The 26279-nt window shown below is 36.4% G+C and overlaps 1 protein-coding gene across 3 annotated transcripts in view; it reads right to left on the bottom strand.

Moving 5' to 3' along the window:
* Nucleotides 1-26279, bottom strand: part of TC2N (tandem C2 domains, nuclear) — a 56766-nt gene that overhangs the window by 10763 nt on the left and 19724 nt on the right. For all 3 annotated transcript variants that reach the window (XM_073895793.1, XM_025869460.2, XM_073895792.1), the window contains exons 2-10: nt 19264-19386; nt 17961-18191; nt 11688-11855; nt 10289-10380; nt 8787-8862; nt 7912-8012; nt 7406-7522; nt 4215-4406; nt 456-570 (exon numbers count right to left, since the gene is read on the bottom strand). In XM_073895793.1, coding sequence (XP_073751894.1) covers nt 456-570; nt 4215-4406; nt 7406-7522; nt 7912-8012; nt 8787-8862; nt 10289-10380; nt 11688-11855; nt 17961-18191; nt 19264-19330 — 1159 coding nt within the window. In that variant the 5' untranslated portion in view covers nt 19331-19386. The remainder of the gene's footprint in view (nt 1-455; nt 571-4214; nt 4407-7405; nt 7523-7911; nt 8013-8786; nt 8863-10288; nt 10381-11687; nt 11856-17960; nt 18192-19263; nt 19387-26279) is intronic.

The following is a 26279-nucleotide window of genomic DNA, read 5'->3' on the forward strand; positions in this document are numbered from 1 at the left end:
TCTGTCAAAAAATAAAATCTTTAAAAACAAAACAAAACAAAAAAACCAAGCGACCATGGATTAAAGTAGGCAAAATGGCTAAAATTTGAAATCTAATAAAGTAATTTTAAGTTAAAAGGTAAGTATTTAAGTTAAATAATAAAAGTATCTAAGATTTTATTTATTTATTTTTTAAAGATTTTATTTATTTGAAAGAGAAAGAATGAGAGAGAGCATGAGACGGGGGAGGGTCAGAGGGAGAAGCAGACTCCCCGCTGAGCAGGGAGCCCGATGCGGGACTCGATCCTGGGACTCCAGGATCATGACCTGAGCCGAAGGCAGTCACTTAACCAACTGAGCCACCCAGGCACCCAAAACTATCTAAGATTTTAATGTCCACTATTAAGAAATGTAGGAAAAACTACCTTTTAGTAATATTTTCTGAAGATTCCACTTTGAACCATGGATATACTTACTCAAAGTGAGAGGTGTTGAAGAGCTTGGGAGGTATTGTGCCTCGAGAATTTGTAACTGAATTCTGCTATTTACGGCTTGAAAACAAGTCCCCAATTGAAGTTCTGCATGGCAAACCTGGGTATCAAAAAAGTGCCATTTGATAATTAAGAATAAGGTTTTAGGGATATTTCAAAAATTCAGAAATAAAGAGCTACAGTTAGAAGTTTTGAAAACACTGCTTTTTATTGACACACAAAGATATGATCTAAAAGATGGTTAGGATAAATGTCATGAATTCTGTAAATATGAGGTACTCACTTTCCATGGATTCTAAAAATCCAAGTCACACCTACATCCTTGATCCTTCAAAATCAGGGCATTCAAAAAATAATTCAAATTGAAAACAAATTAAATTCCTAAACAGCTGTACTAAAGAAAATGTCAGCAAAATAAACACCAAAAAAGTACACTTCCGAAACACTTAAATGTAGTCACTTGAATTATTTTTAAGAATACACAAACTACAATAAAAATTTCCAATATGAGAATCATTATTTTTTCTAATTGTAGACGTGACAGTAGGTGCTACCCAACTGAGAAGAAAAAGGATTACTACAAGGAACAAATGTGTGGGCTAAGAGCAGAATTACTATGCTGAATGACAGCCAGCCAAAGAAGAAAGTCAGTAAGAAGTGAGCTAGTGAAAGTGATGAGGCAGTAAATAATAAGGAAAAGGTCAAAGAAAACTTGAGGCAAACAATGAAATGAAGGAGATACAGAGAAGGGAAAAGTTAAAATAAAGTCTTTGCTGGCTTAAAAAAAAAAATGCTCCTGTTCTTGGCATTTAAAAAAATAGATTAAAAAGGACATTACTTACTGTTCGCAAAACAAGGAAACTATGGATAAAATTTTTCTATTACAGTTTTGTACCCACAATGTGATCATACTTATGAAAATACCTAATGGTGGCAAAACTTCCCTCAGTGTTACACACTTGTAGAGCTTACTCTCACAAAACCGAGCAGCGTTTGGCAAAGGGTTTGCCATTTCTAACTTGCCAGATCATGAAAAACTATTCAAAGTGGTTATCAATCTCCCAATCACCAAAAAATTAAAATTCCAATCAATCAGCAGGTATATATTCAGTGCATTTTTAATGGGCACCAAACTGTGGAAGATGTAAGATCAGATCTCTGGTCCTGAATAATGTATTATTTTTCAAAGAAAAAACTTTCTGAGCCTTCCTAGAATTGTTGTTGAAAGTGGCAAGTTAAGCATAATCGGAGGAAGCCATGATCTGGTGATGCTGGAGAGTATCTCCTTGGCGGGAGCGATATATAGTTGAGCTAAGAGAGGCAGTCCTAGAATCAGTGCTTCTGTTCAAATCCTGGCTCACCAACTACCGGCTGGAGGAAAACAGGCAAGTGCTTCAATGTGCTGGTCTCCACGGTAGGGATAACAAGAGTGGAAAGCTCCTAAGTTTGGTGTGAGCATGAAGTCACCTAACACCACTTCAGCTGAGTGGTTAAGTGTAAATACCAGCTATTTCTGCCTGCAAACCTCTTCCGCATTATTCAACACAGAAATCTGGGTTCTCAAATAAATACTTCCATTACTATTTGTCAAGGTCAACAATTCTGTACCAAGGAAAACATTAGCTCTACACGGAAGTTAGGCTGTTCGTGGTGACATAGTCATCAGTGTTTAAGTCTGGCTCTGTCACTTTCACCATTAGAGTATCAATTTTCCTCCTGGACACAGGAAACAAAGCTTACTATTTTTGCATTAGCCAATTAATGAAACATTCACCCTGAGTAACATAAATTCACCAGTCCAGTATAGCTCTTCTTTCAGGCCATCAATCTTTTTGTATCTCTAACACCTAGCACACAACAGATACACAAATGTTTTTTTTTTTTTTTAAAGATTTTATTTATTTATTCATGAGAGACAGAGAGAGAGAGAGAGAGGCAAAGGGAGAAGCAGGCTCCCAAGGAGCAGGGAGCCCAATGCGGGACTTGATCCCAGGACCCTGGGATCATGACCCGAGCCGAAGGCAGATGCTTAACCATCTGAGCCACCCAGGCGCCCCGATACACGAATGTTTGTAAGACCTCTAACAGATGAAATAATTTGGTGGAAACTTAGCCATGATCATTTATTCAGATTCTCCAAGGCAGATAAGATTTTAATATCTCAATTCCCCAGAAAATGGCTTTGCTAAGTTATCTTTTGATATACTCTACTAGTCCTTAAAGTTTTAATATATGAATTATCCACTTGAATAGTACATTTGTGCCTTCTGTAAAATACGGTTGCAGATTACTGTCTACCAAGCTAATTTCAAAGATGCAGGTGACAAACTCCTGTCACAGTTACAAAACAAATTTGCTATATTTAAACAGAATATAAAAATAATCTAATATAGCATGCTTTCATTCATTTATTCTTTCATACCTACCTATGTACCAATACTCAATGCCAAGAATATAACAGGCCCTTACTAAGCACAGTAAAATATGAAAACAGATGGAAGCTTGAGTCTAGTTTTGTTTAAAACAAGTAACTGAATTCGAAGTTGTAATAAATGCTGTACAGAGAACACACTGGAGATGGAGACAGAAAATAATATACAAGAAATAACTATTAAAAATGTCACTTCTTGATCAATTAGAGAAATCTTTTGGTTTTTATTTTTTAATTTCTAATTTAATTCCCCTTTAATTCAGTGGTTCTCAAGCCAGGCTGCACCGTAGAATCACCCGGAAAGCTTCTGAAAACCACAGTGCTTCTGGTCTACCCCAGCTCTCCTCACCCCCTACCCCCATAAAATTCTGATTTAATTGGTTTAGGTGTGGGCATGTAAAGCTCCCCAGGTGATTCACTTAAAGTTACATTAAATATTTTTGAAGGCAGGTAAAATATAAATCCCACATAAACTTAAAATCACATATAGATTTGACCTTATAGAAGCTTATGACTGATTTCTATAACTGTTACCCTGACACAAAACTATAGAATTAAATTATTAGGGATTTCTAAACAATTTAAAGACAGTGTTCAGCTGGCTAGTTGAGAGAATTAAAATCAGGTCTCAAAAATCAGTAAGCAGTACAGATAATCAAGTTCTTTACCAAAATGAACAAACAAACAACACCCCAGCTGTAAGAACCTCCATTTTACCCAATTTATGGACAGATACTTAGCTTACTCATGCACCTTCCTAATCTATTTTAAGGCAATCCCTGAGTTTGGAGTTTATGATTCTTTCTTGCTATTCCTAAGTTATCAGCTAACTAACTTCAGGATTATTTTCCCTCAAGTATGAAACATTTAAATAAAATGTACTAGGAGGGCGCCTGGGTGGCTCAGTCAATAAGCATCTGCCTTCGGCTCAGGTCATGATCCCAGAGTCCTGGGATCAAGCCCCACATCCGGCTACCTGCTCTGCGGGAAGCCTGCTTCTCCCTCTCCCACTCCCACTCCTGCTTGTGTTCCCTCTCTCGCTGTCTCTCTCTCTCTCTCTCTGTCAAATAAATAAATAAATAAAATCTTTAAAAAAAAAATAAAATGTACTACGAGAAGGTAAGCCTAAGGTTATTTTGCAATAGAGAAAGCAAAGGGTCTCTGTTAACCTTTTATCAATTATTTAAAAAGTATTATTTAACAATGACATTATTATTATTTTTGCTTCTTGAAAGCCTTCCTGATCCTCTATTCTAGGGTGTTCAAATTACACTCCAACCAAAACTCACCCACAAAATAGTTCTATCACTTACAGAAATTTTTGAAGGTGGCATTATATCCAAAGAGTAATCCATTTCCTGTGTGCTGAGAGTTCTGAGTGAGAGTGAGCATTCTCCGATGGTTTTCTTCCTGGGAGTCTGGGTTTGAATCTTAAATACAAGCCTTACAGTTTGTAGGCTTTGGAGTTTAATAGCAAATACAAAAGTTTCCATAAATTCAATAGTCTAAAAAAAACACAAGAAAATAATAAAAAATATATAAATAGAAGGACTGAAAAAAAGATATGCCGATACAAAAGAACTGAAAGTAACATTTTATGATCTAGGTAAGGAAAATTGAATTTTTTTACAACAAAAAAAATATTTTTCAATGTAACTTAAAATGACAATGACCATGAATTGTTTTTCCAGAATTTATCCTTAATTTCACAAATCATCCTTTTAATTACTAAGGAATTCAGGTCAATATCAACACCAAGTTAAACAGAACATAGCTTTTCTCCTTTTTGAAAATTGGGTTGTTTTCCATCTTTGGTTCTGGGGTCTCTTTCCTGCTATTCATCACAATTTTTCAACAGTTAATAAGTGGTTTAAGAATCTCATGTGTGCTCTCTCAGTAAGTACCCCAAATCTAACTGCTCACATTAGGAGACTTGAATTACTTCCATTGTTTGTCTAATGTTCTTCCCACCTACCTTGGGCTTTGATTTCTTCTTCGGTGATGTTTGCTTCACTCTTTCCAATCTAGAAATCAGTCTTGAAAAGCGCTACCTTCTCTCATAAGCATCTACCCCAGGCAAGCAAGTCAGGGTTTTCTGTGCTCAGAGTATTTTCAAATGTTCCTTTCATTACCCTAATATTTTAAAAGCCTTGGCTTACCATGGGCTAACATCTTCTTGACATTAGACTGATTTTGCTCTACACTTCCTTCTTCCCATGTTTACTGCATTCTTTTGAAAAGGAGCTTTCTTTTGCCTTTTGAAAAAACAAGATTATCTGGGCAACTAACATCAATATTTTAGATACTGTGCCCACATTTTCACTTTTATTGTAATTGCTTACATCTGTATAGTCAGAATTGTGTTTCTGAGAGCCTCCCAACCACCAAAGCTATCTTTTTCTCTCAGAGTCTTGAGCCACAGGATCACACCAACAATTTAGTATACATAAAATGTTTTTAAACTGAGATGCAATGAGCTTACACCTAATCCAAGTGTGCTGGTCTACTTCACATTTTGCTTCAATAGGGGTAAACAAGTTGATAAATAATAACAAATTTTAAAAGTAAGATTCCATGCAAGTTTTAATATGAGAACAAATTTTCCCAACTTTTCCTAAGTTAACTTAGTTTTATTTGAAAATCAAAAAGTAAAATCCTTCCTGTTTAATTCAGGAAGGACTCATTTTGACTGTCAGCATTATAACCAGAGTTAAGACTTATTTCCATCTTGACTTTCTATAATGTATATTTTCATAAAGTGAGATACTAAGACAGGTTCATCAATTTTGATTACTGCCTTTTCACTTACTAAGAACATTTTTCATGTCCTTAAAAACTCTCCCTAAACATTATTTTTTATAGCTGCCTAAGTATTCGATTGCATGGTGCTATGGTTTAAATTTGGCCCCAAAAAAGATATGCTGAAGCCCTGATGTCCAGTAACTCAGAAAGTGACCTTATTTGGAAATAGGGTCCTTGAAGATATAATTGGTGAAGTTAAGGTGATGTCACAGTGGAGTGAAGACACAGCGAAAGATGGAAAATGGCATGTGAAGATGGAAGCACAGAATGAAGTCAAGGAATGCCAAAGATTGCTGACCATTACCAGAAGCTAGGTTAGCAGCATGGAACAGATTCTCCCTCTCTGGTGACACCTTGATTTCGGACTTTCTCCAAAACTGTGAGCGAGAAAATTCTGTTGTTCTAAGCCACCCATCTAAACTATTTAGTTTCCAGTTATTCCCCTATGAACAAAATTGCCAAGAATACTTTATATATTTTTTATTTGCATTTTAAATTATTTCCATGGAACACATTCTAAGTAGAATTACTATGTAAAGGCATATAAATATTTTAAGGCTTTGATGTGTTTTGTAAAAATAATTTCCAGAAAGTTCTCTGTTCTAGAGTACCCTACAAATTTTTTCCTAATTTTAGTAAGCAAAGAAAGAAAAGAGAGAGCAATATGTAACTTAAATTTTTATTTCTATAATTACTAGTGAAGAGTAAATTTTTTCATGGTTATTAGTTATTTGAATTACCTTATTTTTAAATCATATGTCCTTACAGAAAATACCTTTCATTTGCATGGAAAAACACTAGCCTTTTGACATATATGAGAAGACAAAAATGAAGATATATTTAAACTAATGTGAAATCTAAAATCTGTAAAACCAAACAAGTCTTCCAATTATAATAATTGGGAATACTTAGATTTATTACAATCATGCAATTACTCTTCAAAATCAAAGTGAGCTAGGAGGAAAGAAGATGAAAATATAGACATTTAGGGCGCCTGGGCGGCTCAGATGGTTAAGTGTCTGCCTTCGGCTCAGGTCATGATCCCAGGGTCCTGGGATCGAGTCCCTCATCGGGCTCCCTGCTCCTTGGGAAGCCTGCTTCTCCCTCTGCCTCTCTCTCTCTCTCTCTCTGTCTCTCATGAATAAATAAATAAAATATTTTTTTAAAAATATATAGATATTTATTTTCCTTTCATACAGGAAAAGTAGTCTCCTTACATATTGTTCATTTTGTATATACTTCAGTGATTAAGATTTTCTTTTTAAATGCATCTTAATAGGGCGCCTGGGTGGCTCAATTGGGTAAGCCACTGCCTTCGGCTGAGGTCATGATCCTGGAGTCCCAGGATCGAGTCCCGCATCGGGCTCCCTGCTCAGCAGGGAGTCTGCTTCTCCCTCTGACCTTCCCCCCTCTCATCCGCTCTCTCTCTCTCTCTCATTCTCTCTCTCAAATAAATAAAATCTTTAAAAAAAGAAAAAAGAAAAGAGAAGTCTTCACATTTAAAAAAAAATGCATCTTAATATTGGACAATGAAATATCAAGTATTTTTGAGGCACAAAATTGTGTTTAAAAAGCAAGGAATATGTAATTTGCAATTTCCCCAAAATAAAACACTTTCTCATTCCAATTCTTCATAGTTTAAAGTGACAAATATGAAAAAAAAAACACACAAAAAGAAATTCAAACACAAAAAGTCACTTACATTAGAGCCCTCCTTTGCTGAAGATTTGAAATGCACGGGTTTGGGCAATGTTAGTGTTCCTTTTATTGAAATAGTAGGAGTGTCTCCACAACTAGAAGGCCAACTTAAATCTCTGCACTAAAAAAATTAAAAATACAGTTGAATTTTACAAAGGACCCTGACAATACAAATATTTTATGTATTTCTTGAGTTAATGACTTAAATAAAAACTATAAAAGTAAACATTACTGTACAGAGATCTTTTGTTTCATCTACATTAAAATAATTTGACATTTGATGTTCCAGACATCATAAATCAATTTCCTTCTTGAGGTTAAAACCACAATTCCATCAGACCTACAGATTTATTTTCTTTAGAGTCTTTTTAAAATATTTGTTTTCTGCAAAATACCACAGAATCCTAAATTCTAAAGAAGGTACTGTCCTGTTCCACAGAGAGAGTAACAGATGTTTATAATGAAAATTCAATTTTCTAAGAAAAGTTGATATTAACTAAATTAACTTACCTGCAAAACTGTGATCCAGATCTGCTCTACTGAAGAATTATAAACCACTTTCACATTCAATCTCCCAAAATCTCTTTCATCTCCTGACAGAGTAATTGTATCTAAATTGTAAAAGGACAAGGACATTTGAAAGGCTATGCAATCCTTCTAATCCAATTACACTTTGATACAATCCAATTTTAAGAGTACAACTGAAAAATACCATTATTATTATTTTTTTAAGTTGCCACTTTAATAAGACAAAAATCACACTTCAATGTTATTATTGGAGTGCTAGGGGAAGACCTCCTATAAAAAGTACATAGCTTGAAAACTTAACTCAAATACAGTCTGAGAGACTTAAGTTAAAACTAAGATAAACTTGGGCGCCTGGGTGGCTCAGTTGGTTAAGCAACTGCCTTCGGCTCAGGTCATGATCCTGGAGTCCCGGGATTGAGTCCCACATCGGGCTCCCTGCTCAGCAGGGAGTCTGCTTCTCCCTCTGACCCTCCCCCGTCTCATGTGCTCTCTCTCTCTCATTCTCTCCCTCTCAAATAAATAAATAAAATCTTAAAAAAAAAAAAAAACACTAAGATAAACTTTCCCAAATAACAGTGATATGGCTTTAATCATGGATGCTTCTGGAAGTTCCTTACTAGAATACTTCAAAACAAACAAAAGGCATTTAACTGTTTTGTGTTTTTTTTAAAGATGCATTCATGCCTGAACACTAAAAAATGGGCCACCTGGTCTGAGTATTCATATGCAGATAATAGATATATAACCACCTAGAGGTTTTCTTTTTTACTTTACCATATATTTGCTCAAATTACTATTAGGTAGAAATAATACATTTAAAAAAAAAAGAATATAAAAAGAAGATACTTATTCCTTACCCAGGCTTCTGTTACTGCCCTGGGAATTTTTCCTTGAAGAAGAAGTGCTAGGCATGCTGGACCATGAATCATGTCTCTAGAGAGAAAAACTGTTCTTAAGTCTGATATCACACAACAAACTTTAAAGATTCTGAAACTTATGCCCCAACACCCACCCTACTATCAAACTGCATGCTAACCATGTTGAAAGTGTTACTGGTCAGAATGTCCCTCTTTTAGACACTAAAGGAGGAGAAAAGCTTTCTGTGTGTGTTATCAGGAAAATCTTCAATAGCTTACTCAATCACATATGGGGAAAGCCTTTGTTGTTTGGGGTTTGGTTTTATAATAAGGAAAAAGAGGTTACTGCTTACGTTTCCTACTTGAAAGTACCCATAAAAGTAAGAATACATTTGGAAGTGTCCTGTTACCTAAAAACCTGTTAAGTAGCAGTCATCAAAGTGTGGTCCCTCTGAACCAGCAAGATCAACATCAGCGGGGAACTTGTTGGTAATACAAATTGAAGCCCCCTGTGCAGAGCTACTGAATCAAAAGCTCTGGGGGTGAGACTGGGCAGCCTGTATTCTAACAAGCTCTCCAACCTATTCTGAGACACGTTCAAGAGCTGGTGCTATAAAGAAGTAATTCTGCAAATAATTAACTCGACTGAGGATTACAAACGATTATTTAGAATACATTTCCATTTTAATAAAATACATGCACATACACTCACATGGAAAAAAGCTGGCAAGTATATATAACAGTATTTTCATGGTGCTTTTAGCCTGTTACAGGAATATAGGTGATCTGTCTTTTTACTTTGCTTAACTCTATTTTCTAATTTTTAATAATAATCACAATTTATTTATACTTTTAAAAGAAACTTTTTAAACATCAAAAAATTATTCTATTTCAAAAATAGGAGGGGGCACCTGGGTGGCTCAGTTGGTTAAGCGACTACCTTCGGCTCAGGTCATGATCCTGGAGTCCCGGGACCGAGTCCCGCATCGGGTTCCCTGCTTGGCAGGGAGTCTGCTTCTCCCTCTGACCCTCCCCTCTCTCATGTGTGCTCTCTCTCTCTCTCTCTCATTCTCTCTCTCAAATAAATAAATAAAATCTTAAAAAAAAAAGAGGATGCTGTGTTAATATTAATGAATAATTAAAATCCTGTATCTCAATAGAAATACTAATTTTTACTAAGTAGGTAGCTATCTTCAACAAGGAAGGTTAAATCAATAAGCACTTCTAAATACACCATTTTAAATTCCAACTGCCTTCAAGATTGCCTGAGTACCTACCAACTGAGAGATGTAAGATTCGTTTTAAAAAAAGGCTGCCTTTTAGTATTCAGCTGAGTGAAAAAATGCACATGGGAAATGCTAAGTGTTTTTTCTTCAGCTATTACCACAGATTTATCTACAAAAGATCTACACATGTTGCTTCTAATGTAATTCACACATTCCTCAATTTTTAGCTTGAAAAATAAATTATTGTATACAATTAAATTTATATCAATAATTCACCTGCATGAACCGCTGAGATGAACTTGTAAGATCAAACATAGACTTGCTTAGTCCAGGGGAACTGGGAAGTTTGCTGGTCCTTAAATCACAAACTATAAAGGGACATGGAAAAATTTCTTTATATTAAAGAAGAAACATTGGAATTTTACTTAATCACCATGAACTAAATCTCTACAGGAGTGCATCATGAATATTAATGCAAACTACTTAAGAGATAAAGTCTACTAAAGTTTAAATTTTTTTTCAATTATTTTACTTTTGTTCTAAACAGAAACCAACATAAATCAAACAACACATTTTCACAACCACATCAAATATCAAGCAGGAAAAATTCTTTCTTTCTGCTTACATTTCTCCATTCCATAGGAATACTCTAATAAGAGAAGGCAGGTCTTCTGCGCTAAATGCAATTCATCTACATAATGAGCATTTACTACATTAAAAAAAAAATACTGAATTCCATATTTCTAGTTTATATTTCTAGTTTCCCTCCTAAACTAGAAGATTCTTTTTTCTTAAAGATTTTATTTATTTGACAGAGAGAGAGAGAGAAACTAGAAGATTCTTAAAGAATGGAACTCGGTATATTAACTGTGTATTCTAACACAGTGCTGAAATAAATATTTAAATAAATACTTCTGCCTTGTTTTCAGCACCTCACCCTGAATTCAGTTGTTGAGATAGCTATATACATTAAAAACCTAAAACACAGAATTTTGTGATTCAGATATGTACATGACAGTCTAAAATTGATACAGTCCTCAAATATTAAACTAAGAAACTTCTATGACTATGTAGGCATTTTCTGTTTTCTTTGTTTACATTTATAATCTCATGAGTTTGTAAATTTATAATTTTCACTGACTAGAGCAGGAAAGAAAAAAGCTAAAAATAGGGGCACCTGGGTGGCTCAGTCATTAAAGGTCTGCCTTCGGCTCAGGTGATGATCCCAGGGTCCTGCGATCGAGCCCCGCATCGGGCTCCCTGCCTTGCAGGAAGCCTGCTTCTCCCTCTCCCACTCCCCCTGCTTGTGTTCCTGCTCTTGCTATCTCTCTCTGTCAAATAAATAAAATCTTTAAAAAAAAAAAAGCTAATAAATATCTGTTATAGAATTTCTGAATGGATAGATGATATACAAAAAATGAAACTTTTCAAAGAAGGACAAATAAAATGGAATTTGGAACTACCAATACACATAATTAATTAATCCTTCAATTTTTCCATTAGATAGAATACCACAGAGACATCACGTTTATCATATCACTTCTGAAGCCTGCTTTTCTCTTATTTTTTTTGTTTTTGATAAGAATCATCATCTCTTCCAGGGTCTTAGATTTAACTTAATTTCTACATTTGTTAAAGAGAAACACAAAGAGAAAACACAAAAAAATTTTCATACCTGATCCATACAGTCTCACTGCTTCTGAATGAGGAGGAAGGCGCCGGCTCAAATCGGGTGAAATGTGCTGATACCTATAGCATGGGTTGTATATATCATAGCCGGATCCATGCTGGGATGAACTGGAAAGTTCTACCTTTCGATCTCCAAAAGATGCTCTGGCAGATCCTGAAAGTAAGTGTTTCTAAAGTTTTATAACACCCTTTTCTTGGAGTTATTAGCTAACAGCTGGTGCATCCAAGGCAGAGGAAAAAAATTTTGTCTCAAGTGATACCAAATCACATGTGTTTGAAATAAAAAAAAAAAAAGCACACATTTATTGAGCTCTGCATGGAATCTTCTGCCAGGGATCAACCATGAACCCTGCTCTCAAGACAGTCTGGTAAATTTTTAGCATTTTTTTTTTTGTCCCATAAACAATTCTGTATTTTGTGATCTGAGTTTCCTTTCATTTTTCTACTTACACAAAGAACAACTTTTAAGTAAAAAGATTATCATTTTTTGATGAAGATGCAGAACATTTATAAAAATGGCCCGCATGCTGAGATACACAGAGCAATTCTCAATAACTTTGAAAGGACTGAAATCACGGAGTAATGTTCTCTAACCACAAAGCAATAAAGTCAGAAATCAACAAAAAGGTGATTAGAAAATACTTATATGGAAACACCAAGGACCTAGATAACCGAACAAAATCTTTAAGGAGAAAAACAAGATTAAAAGATCTGTGCTACTGGGTATTAAGAACAGAACACTGGCACAATAAAATAAGATTGAGCAGAACAGAAAGAGACACCAATTATTTTGTGGACATTAGATTTAAAATCAGTGTGGCACTGAAAAGTGGTGCAGAAAGAACAGTCTTCATTAAAAAGTGCTAAGAATTGGATATCGATATATAGGAAAAAACCTTCATCCCAACTAAAAAAATTCATAAAATATTAATTTCAAGTGGATTGTGGGTCTAAATTAAATGTTAAAGGCAAACCAATAAAACTTGTATATTTAAGTAAATTTATAAGACAATTTTCACGGCCTTAGAGCAGGGAAGAACTTCTTAAATGGAACACAACATTTATCATAAAATATTTTAACACAACGAACTACATTAAAATTGAAATATTCCATTTTTCTAGACTATTGAAGAGGGTGCAAAGGTAACCCATGGAGTGGGAGAAGACACGTGCAGGAAAGAGAACAAACAAAGGGCTCACAGCCAGACCATATAAGGAATTCCCACAAACCAGTAAGAAAAAGACAGGCAGGCCCAAATATAAACTGGCTATAAGACTCAAGCAGGCACTTCAGAAGAGAGGCTATCCCAATAGCCAAAAAATATGAGTGGGTGCTCAATTTCATTAGTCATGAGGCAAATGCAAATTAAAAACTCCAAGGAGATTCCACTCCAGACTCAGCAGAATGGTTAAAATCAAAAAGCCTGACAAAAGCCCAGTGTTGGCAAGAGTAGTGCGATGTGAGCTACCAAACTCTGCTGGCGGGCATATAAACTAAGGCAATCACTGCAGAAAACAGTTTGCCAAACTCTATGAAGGCTGAGATATGTATACCCTGTGACATGACAACGCCATTCTGGGACACATACACAACTGCAATGTGCACACGTGTGCACCTCGAGACTTGTACAAGAATGTGCTTAAGCATCATTATCCAGCACGGCCCCAAATCGGAAGAAGACTCAACGTCCATCAATAGTAAAATGGATCTGTAGTATACACTTACTACATAAAAACAACTTTTGTATGCTATACAGAAACACGACTGTATCCCATGCCATTTGGAATAAAAATAAATCTATTTTTAATAAATACAATAAATATTGTGTACAGATATTGAAACTAACTGAAGCTACTGACAATTTGAATGAATCTCACAAAAATAATGTTGAATGAAAGAACCCATAAACAAAAGACTATATGCTGACTATGTCATTTCATTTACATAAAGGTCAGAACACGGAAAAAACTAAACCACGACATGTAGGGATATGTGCTTAGGTGGTAAAAAGGAAGAATAGCAAAGAAGCAGCAATTGTCTCAGTTGGGACGCTGATTACTCTGGAGTGACGGAAAAGAGGGAAGATGGGGGCTTCTCTGTATTGCTGGCGATACGTATTTGTTTACTTGAGCAGCAACCATACACGTGTTTTGCTTTGTAATAAATCACAGAGCTACGTATTTCTGTTTTGCTCCTTTTTTCTACATGTGTGTATTTCCAATTTAAAAAGGGTAAAACAATAGATCAAATTCCTTTCAAAGTTAAGAATTACACTGGAAATAATAGACATAAAATAAAGTTTTTAAGTGTTTAAATTATTGCCATCTTTTCATCCTTTTCATCCATTTAAAATAGAACCCACAGTATAAACCAATACTTTCTGAATTAAGCTAAACTATAAAACAGGTGGCTTCACACTGAGTTCAGAAAAGAAAAATAAAATATGGGGTTATGAGGTGAGATCTTATCCTCACCCCAGTTCAAATAACTATGTGTGTAATCCAAGCACAATACACAGGCAGAGCGGTGCCAAGAGGGAGTTATGATGCCAGGGAGCTTTGTAAGGAGCCTGTGCACCTCAGAAGCTAACCCTTAAATCATTCAGCCACAAGTCTGTTTATGGTAACAAGAATACCGTCAGGACTAGAGCACCAAAGATGACTCACTACCTTTATAGGCTATACCTAAAAAAGAATATTCTGATTTCATTTTTCCTTTACAGAATTCCAATTTTCCCCTCAAACAATATACAGTGATATCATTTTTAAAATTCAACAGGAATTTCTCTCAATTTATAGAATCACAGTGCTATAAAACTAACATAAAGTAACATTTACATTACACCTCTCAAAAGCTCTATTTAAAATTTCAACAGTGGGCGCCTGGGTGGCTCAGTTGGTTAAGCGACTGCGTTCGGCTCAGGTCATGATCCTGGAGTCCTGGGATCAAGTCCCGCATCGGGCTCCCTGCTGAGCAGGGAGTGTGCTTCTCCCTCTGACCCTCTGACCTTCCCCCCCTTTCATGCTCTCTCTATCTCATTCTCTCTCTCAAATAAATAAAAAATCTTTAAAATAAAATAAAATTTCAGTAGTTATTCAAAATGCATTCTCTTAATGGATAGGTAGACAGGTAATAAAGCAAGCTCATTAAGATGTTATTGATAGAATCTGTGTATTACAAAGCAGTAAACAATGGCTGTAACCAGACCCATCAGTAAGTAAGCAATGAAACAAAACACATTTCAAATACCTGACACATAATTTCAGTCCTTACTGACAGTGGTCTGCCCTATCTCCCTCTCAAAATTTCCTTGTCAGCCCATCACTACTCACAAGCACATACACCAACAGCATGCGCCTGTCTGACTTCTAGAATTAGACACCAAGAACACTTTCTTGACTCTAATAAGGTCATCTTTCTCTCCAATATGATCAAAATCAGATGGCTTTACCACATACTCTTTGAGCCTATAATTTAAGTGTAAACCAATTTCCTCATTCATTCAAATCAAAAAGCAATCTGTGTTCTAGTGATCTAATAAAACAGACAAAAGAAGAACTACCACACATTGCCAGGGAGGTATTTCTTATTTTCTGATTATGAAAATAATACATAAGATACCCTAAATGTTTAAGAATACAGAATTTGTTAAATGAATTATGGTACATCTATAGATTTAATACTATGGAGCCATTAAAAAGCAATGAGTATGAAAACATGTTCACAATGTGTGGTATGAATAAAACAGACTGCAAAACTGTTTATGTGGTTTAATCCCAATCCTGTTAACAAGTACAAGAGAAAGAGAAAGACCATTGATCAGGGTACAGCATAGCCAAGAGCTTTTAAACATTGTTTTTGAGAGACACTGCTGACGTGCAAAACAAGGTGGTGGGCCAAGCACAGGGTTCCTCTTTCCTTGAAGAAGGAAGGAAGGGAGCGAAGTGGGAGAGAGGGAGAGAGGGAGGGAAGGAAGGAAGGTCAGTCAATCACTCCTACCAAACCCAAGTCTCCTATAGATAACAACAGTAGGCTGTAGACCAAAAACAAAATGAACAAAAACCCTGAAGGGACTGGAGGGTGAGCAGAAGCCGGGCATATTCAGGACAGCACGGACTCTTGGAAGAAAGGGAATGGCCACTGTTAGCCTGAGCACAAGCCAAAGTTGGCGCTGCACAGAGCAGATAAAATGACAAAGGAAAATCCACACTCTTTCTGGCCTAAAGAACCAGAGGGCAGGGTTCAGAGCAACCACAGCTGCTAGAAAGTAGGGTGGGAATCTTGGAAAGGAGAAAGCCCGGAATTCCGGGAATAAAGTCTGCTCAAATAGCTGGCTGATCCCTGAGCCACACGTGTGCGAGGCAGACTCCAACTAAGGATATAAAAACCAAGCTGAGATAAGAGCTGCCATCAAAGACAGAATTTGCAGCATAGCCCAACCAAGTTCATTGCCTGGTTAAAAGAAAGAAAAAAGGAAAAGGGGGAAAAAAACAAAAACAAAAAACCCTCTCGTCTCAGAGTAATATAACAGATTCTAAAGTGTCCACGACACAACATCCAAAACCCAGAATACAATCCAAAATTATTCCATGCACAATGACATGAAAAGGTGACCCATTCTCTCCAAAAAAAGACAAACCACAGAATCCAAACCTAAGAGCCTCAGATGTTAGAATTAGCAGATAAAGATACTAAAGCCCAAAGACATAGAAGAAAATAGGCTTACAATAATGCAAAAAAGAAAACGAAATCACAGCAAAGAAACAGAATCTACAAAAAAGAACCAAATGTAAATTCAACAACAGAAAAACACGATGTCTAAAATAAAAATTCACTGGATGGGCTTAACAGCTATATGAAGCTGACAGCGGAAAGAGACAGTGACCTTGAAAATTAATAATATCCAATCTTAAGGGGGGGGGAAAAACATTGAACAACAACAAGCAAAAGAAGTCTTAGAGGCCCATAAAACAATATAATAAGGCCCAACATATGTCTAATTGGAATCCCAGAATGAGAAGAAAGGATGGGGCAGAAAAACATATTTGGAAAAATATTCTAGATTTTGATAGGATTTTGGATTACACTGTTACATGCATTTGTCCAAACTCAACAAAAACAAACTTAAAACTGAGGCAGTTCTTTGTGTATAAGGTTTATGTCAAAAGAAGAAAACTGTAAACAGATAGTGAACTCTGGTAAATTACATATATGCTTAAGTATTTAGAAGGTAGTGTATTAATGTCTGCAATTTACTGTGAAATGTGTTCTCCACCACCCCCAATTCAGAAAGAGGACTGGATAAACAGATATGTGATTAAGTATGGTAAAATATTAATGATTGATTCTATGTGGTGGATATATGGGTATTCACCATTATATTCTTTCAACTTCTCTGTATGTTTGAAATTTTTCATAAAAAATTTTGAGGGGGGGAAAAACATTGTGACAGTATTTCAATGGACTAAAGCAAATTATTTTTAAAATACAAGAATTACATGTTGTTTCTTCTTATCATCATTACTCCACTGGCCTCTAACAACATCAGCCAAAATTTACCCAATGAATCTATCTCACTCAAGTGGCTATTGAGACTGGGAAGTTACATATACACTGGAATATTACTCAGTCGTCAAAAAAAATGAAATCTTACCATTTGCAAGGGCATAGATGGAACTAGAGAGTATTATGCTAAGCGAAATAAGTCAGTCAGAGAAAGACAAATACATGATTTTACTCATATGTGGATTTAAGAAACAAAACAGATGAACATAGGGGAAGGGAGGGAAAAATAAAATAAGACAAAATCAGAGAGGGAAACGAACCATAAGAGACTCTTAACCATGGGAAACCAACTGAGGGTTGCTGGAGGGGAGATGGGTGGGGGGATGGGGTAACTGGGTGATGGGCATTAAAGACAGCACATGATGTGATGAGCACTGGGGGTTGTATACAACTGATCACTAAACTCTACCTCTGAAACCAATAATACACTCTATGTTAATTAATTGATTTTAAAAAATTTTTTAAAAGGCCACATCTATATACAAATGTGTTGATTGTGGTCAGATTTCATAATGGGACCTTTCAAAGATATTATACATTAAGTTCCTCTACAGAAAAAGCAAAACATAAAAAATAAAAATTTATACATAAAAGAATTTTATATCTTTCAAGATATAAAAGAGCAAAATCAAAGAAACAATAGTATTTAAATGCTATGTGTTGATTCTTAAATCCTGCCATGTCTTTGTTTACCTTCGAGTCCCTCCAGATGTGAAGGAGTTCCTTGTACCCTGGGCTGAACATATGATAGCTTAAACTTGGGCACCACAAATGGTACTTCTTTGCCATTAGATGGTAATTTGGAAAGTAAGTAATCCTCAGTACAGCCAACCTGAGGCTTTACTGAAACAGCAGTCAAAGGAGGGGCACAGACAGGTGTAATCTGACTCTCGGAGACTGCTTTAATGTCTCTCTCCCTGGAAACTGCGTGTAAAAGAAGAAAAAACAGAAATCACAAATATGAACGTAGAGTTATATATAATAACCTAAAGTTAGCATGCTTTGGTACTTATGTAATCAAACTGCAGATACAGAAACTACTACTCGTAGATCCTATCAAGCACTTCTGGAATCAATGCTTAATTCTGTCCAGGCAATATTTGAGAAATTAATATACTATTGCCAAAGTAATATTAGATTATCACAAAATAAAATGTATTTTCACCCTAATATAATAGCAACTCTCCCTGTTCTAGCTTCTTTGACCCATTTCATCCCTATTTCAAATGCTATGTGATTCCTAAGCTGGTGACTTAGGATGGGGAGGTAAGGGACACCCAGAGTTCACCTTTATGTACAATTAGTATTGTCTGTTGACTTTAGAAATGAAAGTACAACAACTACTGTGTAGGAATTTATGAAATGTTTTAATGCAAAAAGAAGCCTTCGTACTCAAATATACTAGAAAGTTGTGCTCTAGATGAAGGAATACAAGAAAAAGCCAGAGAAAAATAAAGTTCCAAGGGAACTCTCCAGGAGTCCTTTATAAATATGGGGTCTTGATGAAATAATGGGTCTCTTCTCCATTAATCTTTCATTTGTGAAAAGGCATTTTTTGATGCACTGTTCATAAACTAGAAATTGTCTTTATTCAAATGAAAACATTTGCCAGAGTATATTGTCCCCAAACACACCCAACACGTTTCTCTCCCTGCCTTTGCCTGCACAATTTCATCCACCTATCATACTCAGGTCCAATTTTCACCTTTTCTTCCTTACTTCTTCCGATCCAGCTGCTGAAATCCATTCTAGACTCCTATACCAAATGCCATTCTCTCAGTGGTGATGTCCCAGGGTATCTCTGGGGTTGAATGTTGAATTTCTCTCTCTCCCACCATGCTCCAGGGTACTTTAATGCTTACCTAGTGTGCCTCATATTTATGTTTCTGTCTCCCCCATGGAGTTAGGAAATACATCTCATTATCTTTATACTAAAAAATGTCACAAATAAAAAAGACAATACATGTTTGTTGAAGTCAAAAGAAGCCAAACTCACAATTGTGCTTTTCTGTTCCACCATAGAAACATCCTCTACAGCAACTCTTTATAAATTCTGCTGCCATTACATCCAATTTCCAATATTCAGCAATTGATCCAAACTTCCAGTTTTAATATTAATCTGTTGGTAGAAGAGAAAACAAGTTAACATGATCGTGCTTAATGCCATTAGGTATCACTAAATAAATCGTATTATCTGTCTTTCTAAGATGAATGAGGAATACAAAGCAAAAATATTTAGAGGAAGACAGATTTTTCATCTTATAATTTGTATGACGTAGGCTCCTTATAAGTTATTAAAATGACATACTCAAAAATCACTAACTGAACAATCCCAATGTTAAATCTGGAAAAAAAAGAAAAATTCCACCCTCAATTTTCTTTCTTGCCAGGTATACCCAAATCAATGCCCAAGCAAAATTTCCTAGAAAATATGGCACTCATAAAAAGTGTGAGAAAAATTTCACTTCCTCCAAATCATTCTTTTGGTAATCCAAAGGTCCTATAATGGGGCCAACAAACAACTTTGTAAGTTGGTTTAACATTTAGAATTACACTAACAGAAAAATATATCTTGGGGCGCCTGGGTGGCTCAGTCGTTAAGCGTCTGCCTTTGGCTCAGGTCATGGTCCCAGGGTCCTGGGATGGAGGCCCACATCAGGCTCCCTGCTCCACGGGAAGCCTGCTTCTCCCTCTCCCACTCCTCCTCCTTGTGTTCCCTCTCTCACTGTGTCTCTGTCAAATAAATAAATAAAATCTTAAAAAAAAAAGAACTGAGCCGAAATCAAGAGTCAGACGCTTAACCAACTGAGCCACACAGGCGCCCCTTACGGTATCATTTTAAATTCATACCTTGACATAGAATCTAATTTAAAAATGGGCAAATGATGTGCATAGATATTTCTCCAGACAGATAAATGGCCAATAAACGCATGAAAAGGTGTTAACACCATCAGTTATTAGGGAAATGCAAATCAAAACCACAATGAGATACCAACCCACATACACTTAGGATGGCTATAATCAAAAAGATAGACAAAAACAAGTGTTGACAAACTGGAACCCTCACAGATTGCTGGTGAGAATGAAAAATAGCTCAGCAGTTCCTCAAAAACTTAACCACAGAATTACCATATGACCCAAGAACTCCACTCCCTAGGTCTCTTACACCTACAAGAATGAAAAATATATAGCCACACAAAAACTTGTACACAAATGTTCATGGTGTCATTATTTATAATAGCCAAAAAGTGGATATGACCCAAATGTCCATCAACTAACAAATGGAAAAACAAAATGTGGTATATCCACACAAGGGAATCTTATTCAGCCATTAAAAAGGAATGAAGGGGCGCCTGGGTGGCTCAGTCATTAAGGCTCTGCCTTCGGCTCAGGTCATGATCCCAGGGTCCTGGGATCGAGCCCCGCATCAGGCTCCCTGCTTGCCAGGAAGCCTGCTTCTCCCTCTCGCACTCCCCCTGCTTGTGTTCCCTCTCTTGCTGTCTCTCTCTGTCAAATAAATAAAATCTTAAAAAAAAAAAAAAAGGAATGCAGTACTGATTTGTGTTACAACATAAATAGACCTTGAAAACATTATGCTAAGTGACCACATATTGAATCATTTCGTTCATATGAAATGCCCAGAATAAGCAAATCCATAGAAACAGAAAGTACATTAGTGATTGCCAGGGGCTGAGGGGAGAGGGAGAAATGAGGAGTGACTGCTAATGGGTACAGGGTTTCTTTCTGGGGTAAATAAAAATGTTCTAGGATTAGCGATGATGGTTGCACAGCTTTGTGAATGTATGAAATACCACTGAACTTGAACTGTACACTTTAAAAGGGTGAATTTTATAGTATTTGAATTATACATAAAGAAAAATAAGATATTAAAAAAATTACACCTTGAAATGTTTTTGGACCACCAAGGTGATGTGAACCAGCTCCTACCACCGCCCATGACTGGTGGTTATAATTTCCTAAGGACAGGTTTTCTTCCCGTTTTACCTGGCATCCAGGCAACTTTCCTTACAGATCTTTGAAAGAGGTAGAGTGAGTTTTTGTCCTTGACACCACACACCTTTGGGAATCCCAGAATTAAAGGCAGAGAGTCTTTTGTTAGCTTGCCTCGTATTTTAATAAGCCCACGGTTGACTTCTAACTATGCCTCCAGTCCTGCAAATTCACCAAGTTCTTAATCAAATCTAACCAAGTTGCCCTGGTTTAGCAAATACCCTCAGAGCAAATAAGACTTATGGATTCCTTTAGTCTCAGATTTTCAGCTTTCTTTTAGATTTTGGCATATTAATTCCTAAGTACCTTTTTAAAAAAAAGCTTAAATGAACATTCTTAGCTATTTGCAGTGTGAAGGTTTTTCCAAATATCTTAACTATATTCCCAACATGAAAATTCTATATTTACTTCTCAAGTTAAAATGAACTCTAAGGAGTTAAGACAGGATTTGCAAAAACAAAAGACAGCCTGATACAGTGGCTTCAGTATTACAGGGCACCTGGATGACTCAATCAGTTAAGCATCCGACTCTCAGTTTCGGCTTAGGTCATGATCTCAGGGTCGTGAGATCAAGCCCCATGTGGGGCTCCATGCCAGGAGTGGAGCCTGCTTAAGATTCTTTCTCTCTCTCTCTCTCTCCCTCTGCCCCTCCCCCCCAAAAGATAAAGAAATAATAAAAAAATAAAGTAGCTTCAGTGTTACTTGTGACCTCAGCTGATTACAGTAGATATTTAAGATTAAAAATATATTCCAGGGAAAAGTTTACTTTAGAAAAAAATTAATTTGAAAGGGAGTCTAGTTTTAAAAGAACTATGAGTAGATGACTCGTTCTTTTAGGTATCATTACCCAACTAAAGTAAATAAGATTGCAGGCAAGGATACACAGAGAGACCAAAGAAAGATTAGTCCAGATACATATGCACACATATATGGAAGCTTGAAATATGATGCTTGTAGATCACAGGGAGGAAAACCAGAATATTCAGTAAATGATGCTAGGAAAAACTGATTACCCATATGGAAAAAAAATGAAACTGGATCCCCACCTCACACCACACCAAAATCAATGGCACATGGATTAAAGACATAAATATGAAAGGTAGTATTTTAAAGCTTTCAGAAGAAAATATCAGACTATATCTCTACAACCTCAAGGAAAAGATAGATGTGTTAAACAAGATGCTGAAATCACAAACTGTAAAGGAAAAGGTTAACACATTCAACTACACTATAGATTGTGTCCATCAAAAACCACATAAAGTAAACAAACAAAAAAAACAACACATAAAAGACAAGACAAGCCTGGGGAAAAGATATTTGCCATATGCATAATTGATAATAAGTACCATAAATAAATAAATGCAACTTCTGAAAATCAACTTATAAAAGTAAAAAAAAAAATAGTCAAAAGACAGACATCTCATAGAAGAGGAATTATGGAAAGTTTGACATCATCAGTAATAAAGGAAAATATAAGTTAAACCACTAATGGAGTACCAATTCTCACTGTTGAAAAGAAACAATTCAGATAACTACAAATGGTGTACAAATGTCTCAAATGTTGAGGAAGGGAACAAAGTGAACACTTAACACACTGCCTGTGAAAGTATAAACTGGTACAACCACTTTATAAAACAATTCAGTATTACCTAGCAGAACTGAAGACCCACAACTCTACTCCTAGGCAAAGAGACATGGATTAGAATGGCCCTAACAGGTGCACCTGGGTGGCTCAGTCGGTTGGGCATTTGCCTTCGGCCTGGGTCGTGATCTCGGGGTCCTGGGATGGAGCCCCATGTTGGGCTCTGCGCTCAGCCAGGAGTCCGCTTCTCCCTCTCCCCCTCCCCCAACTCGTGGGCACTCTCTCTCTCAATGGATAAAATCTTAAAAAAAAAAGGAAAAAGGAGGGGCGCCTGGTGGCTCAGTTGGTTAAGCGACTGCCTTCAGCTCAGGTCATGATCCTGGAGTCCCGGGATTGAGTCCCACATCGGGCTCCCTGCTTGGCAGGGAGTCGGCTTCTCCCTCTGACCCTCCCCCGTCTCATGTGCTCTCTATCTCTCATTCTCTCTCTCTCAAATAAATAAATAAAATCTTTAAAAAAAAAAAAGGAAAACGGAATAGCCATAACAAAACAGCTTTTAATGGCAAAAAGTAAAAATTAAATTAAAAAAAGAAAACTGAAAACGCCCCTAAATATCCACTAACAGGGAGATGGATTAACAGTGGTAAAGTTATACAATGGAATGATATAGAGCAATAAAAAATAAATGAACTATAACACATCAACATCTATGAATCTCATACTGTATAAAAAAGTCATGGAATAGACAAAACTAAACATTACATTATTTATGAATACATACCTATGTAGTAAAACTATACAGAAAATCAAGGAGTGTAGAAGAAAAAGATGCAGAGAGAAAAGATATAATCAGGGCTTTGAAAATACTGACAACGTATTATCTATAAAGTATGATATAAGTGGCTTTTATTTGTATTCTCTCAATCTGTGGATGTGTCAAAAGCACTATTTTGTACATATGAAATAATTTCTCATTTAAAAATTAAAGAAATGTATGGCCATGGTAGCAAATATGAAAAATACTGAAAACTATATGAAGAATATAAAAATTATCAATAATCCCATCACCCTGAGATAACTACAATATTTAAAAGAAAAAATAGGGGCGCCCGAGTGGCTCCGTCAGTTAAGCACCTGCCTTTGACTCAGGTCATGATTTCAGGGTCCTGGGATCAAGCCCCCATGTTGGGCTCCCTGGTCAGTGGGGAATCTGCTTCCACTTCTCCCTCTCCCTCTGACCATTCCTCTGCTCGCACTCTCTCTCTCAAATAAATAAATAAGTAAATCTTTAAAAAAGAAAAGAAAGGAAAAGAAAAAATATATAGTGTTTTCTTCCACGATTTTGTTTACTTTTTTTACAGCCTTATTTAAGTACTGACTTGCAGTAAATTGCACGTATTTAAAATGTACAATTTCATGAGTCAAACATATGTATACATTGGTGAAAGCATCTTCACAATCAAGAAAATGAATAACCCACCAACCCCCAAAGTTTCCTCACACCTCTTTCCAATCCATTGGTCCTAACTTTCCCCTGCCTCATCCCCACTAACCACTAATCTGTTTTCTGTTGCTTTCAGCTAGTTTGCATTTTCTAGAATTTTGTCAGGTATAATTTGAACATAGTTTATGCATATGATTTGCTGTTGATACATTTTTCCAAAATGACTTACCAATTCACACTTCTACCAGCAGAGTACAAGAGTTCCAGTTGCTTTATATCCTCGCCAACACTTGATTATTGGCCTTTTCCATTTTAGCTATTATTTTCATATTCCAAATGTAAATACACATAAAACGTGTCTGAACAAGCAACAACAAAAAGAATAAACTTTCAGTGATGATTGAAGTAAAACCCCTTATAAAGAAATTTTCACCTAAGAGCATTTTCCCTTGAATGCATAATAATAATTGAAGCAAAGCCCCTGACGTATGCCTCATGAATTCTGATTTAACCAAAACGTCTGATTTCTACATAAGATATTGAGAAGGATCATGGAGATAGACAAGAAAGAATCACATGACTTAAATGTAAGCCAGGAGTATCACAGTACTGGAACTTAGATGAAATGCCATCCGACAGAGTTTGTGGAAGTGTCACTTTACCACTCATACATAACACCTGAACCCAACAGACCAAAATACCACTACGACAGTGGTCATAATTTGAATGGGGGAAGATGAATTTCTTATAATAGTTCTATTCAATATGCTCAGCTACTTGCTCTCAGCTTCTCCTACTTAACCATAAGACAGGAACAACGCTGTGAGATGCACTTTAACATAAAGGTATTTTCTGTTGTCCTTACGTTCTTTCCAAACGGGACTATAAACTCCCTTCTACCACCCTGTCACTTCTCCTTCTAATCTTTGTTTCTCAGAATAAGGACTCTACTCTCCTTATCTTTATTTTTTCATTCTCTATTTACTTTTCAAATTCATTCATATTTGACTTCCATCCTTATCATTTTGCTTAAATTGTGTTTGCTGAGATCAATGACCACCTATCCTACCTACCTAAGCCAAGACACCCTTAACCAGCTCCTATTTTCCAGATTCCTCTGACTCATTTGAGATAGATTTCTCTCCTGATTAAAACGCTTTCCTTGGGGCGCCTGGGTGGCTCAGCCGTTAAGCGTCTGCCTTCAGCTCAGGTCATGATCCCAGGGTCCTGGGATCGAGCCCCGCATCGGGCTCCCTGCTCAGCGGGAAGCCTGCTTCTCCCTCTCCCACTCCCCCTGCTTGTGTTCCCTCTCTCGCTGTGTCTCTCTCTGTCAAATAAATAAATAAAATCTTAAAAAAAAAAAATAAAACTCTTTCCTCTCCAGGCTCCTATGAACTACTGTCTGCTAGATTTTCCTCCTTCCTTCCTGACTTCTCACTCTCCACAGCTGTCTCTCTACATCACTTAACTGTTGGTGTTTCCCATCCTTAGTCTTCTCTTCTCACTCTACTTGAGTGATTTCTTCCACTCCCACAGGACTAATGACCACAAACCCACCATGCTTCTAACATCTACAACTCTTGACTTCAGAAAATCCCAATACTAACACATCTGCCAACCAAACAGGTCTGCCAGCCGTCCTACAAGAACCTTACTCCTTTTCTCTCAACCTGAATCAATCTGGTTCCTTTTAAGATTTTATCCATTGAGAGAGAGAGCGCCCGTGTGCTCTCTCTCCATGTGTAGGCTTTATTCATGAATACAATAATTCAAGTGGAGCCAATACAAGAGACACTTCTGAAATATTTTTCTTGAAGGGTTTAAAGAAACACAAATTTTTACCAAGACTTTTTCCTCCAGTTATGAAGGTAACTCACAGCCATTGACAAAAACTACAAAATACAAGAGATAAAAGGTAAATCTCCAATTCCAGCTCTCAAGGGCAAGCAACATTAACATTTCCTTCCAGAAGAAG

The sequence above is a fragment of the Callorhinus ursinus genome, unplaced genomic scaffold, assembly GCF_003265705.2.
Source record: "Callorhinus ursinus isolate GAN/ISIS: 27379988/994484 unplaced genomic scaffold, GSC_fseal_2.0 scaffold8, whole genome shotgun sequence".
Taxonomy (NCBI): Eukaryota; Metazoa; Chordata; class Mammalia; order Carnivora; family Otariidae; genus Callorhinus; species Callorhinus ursinus.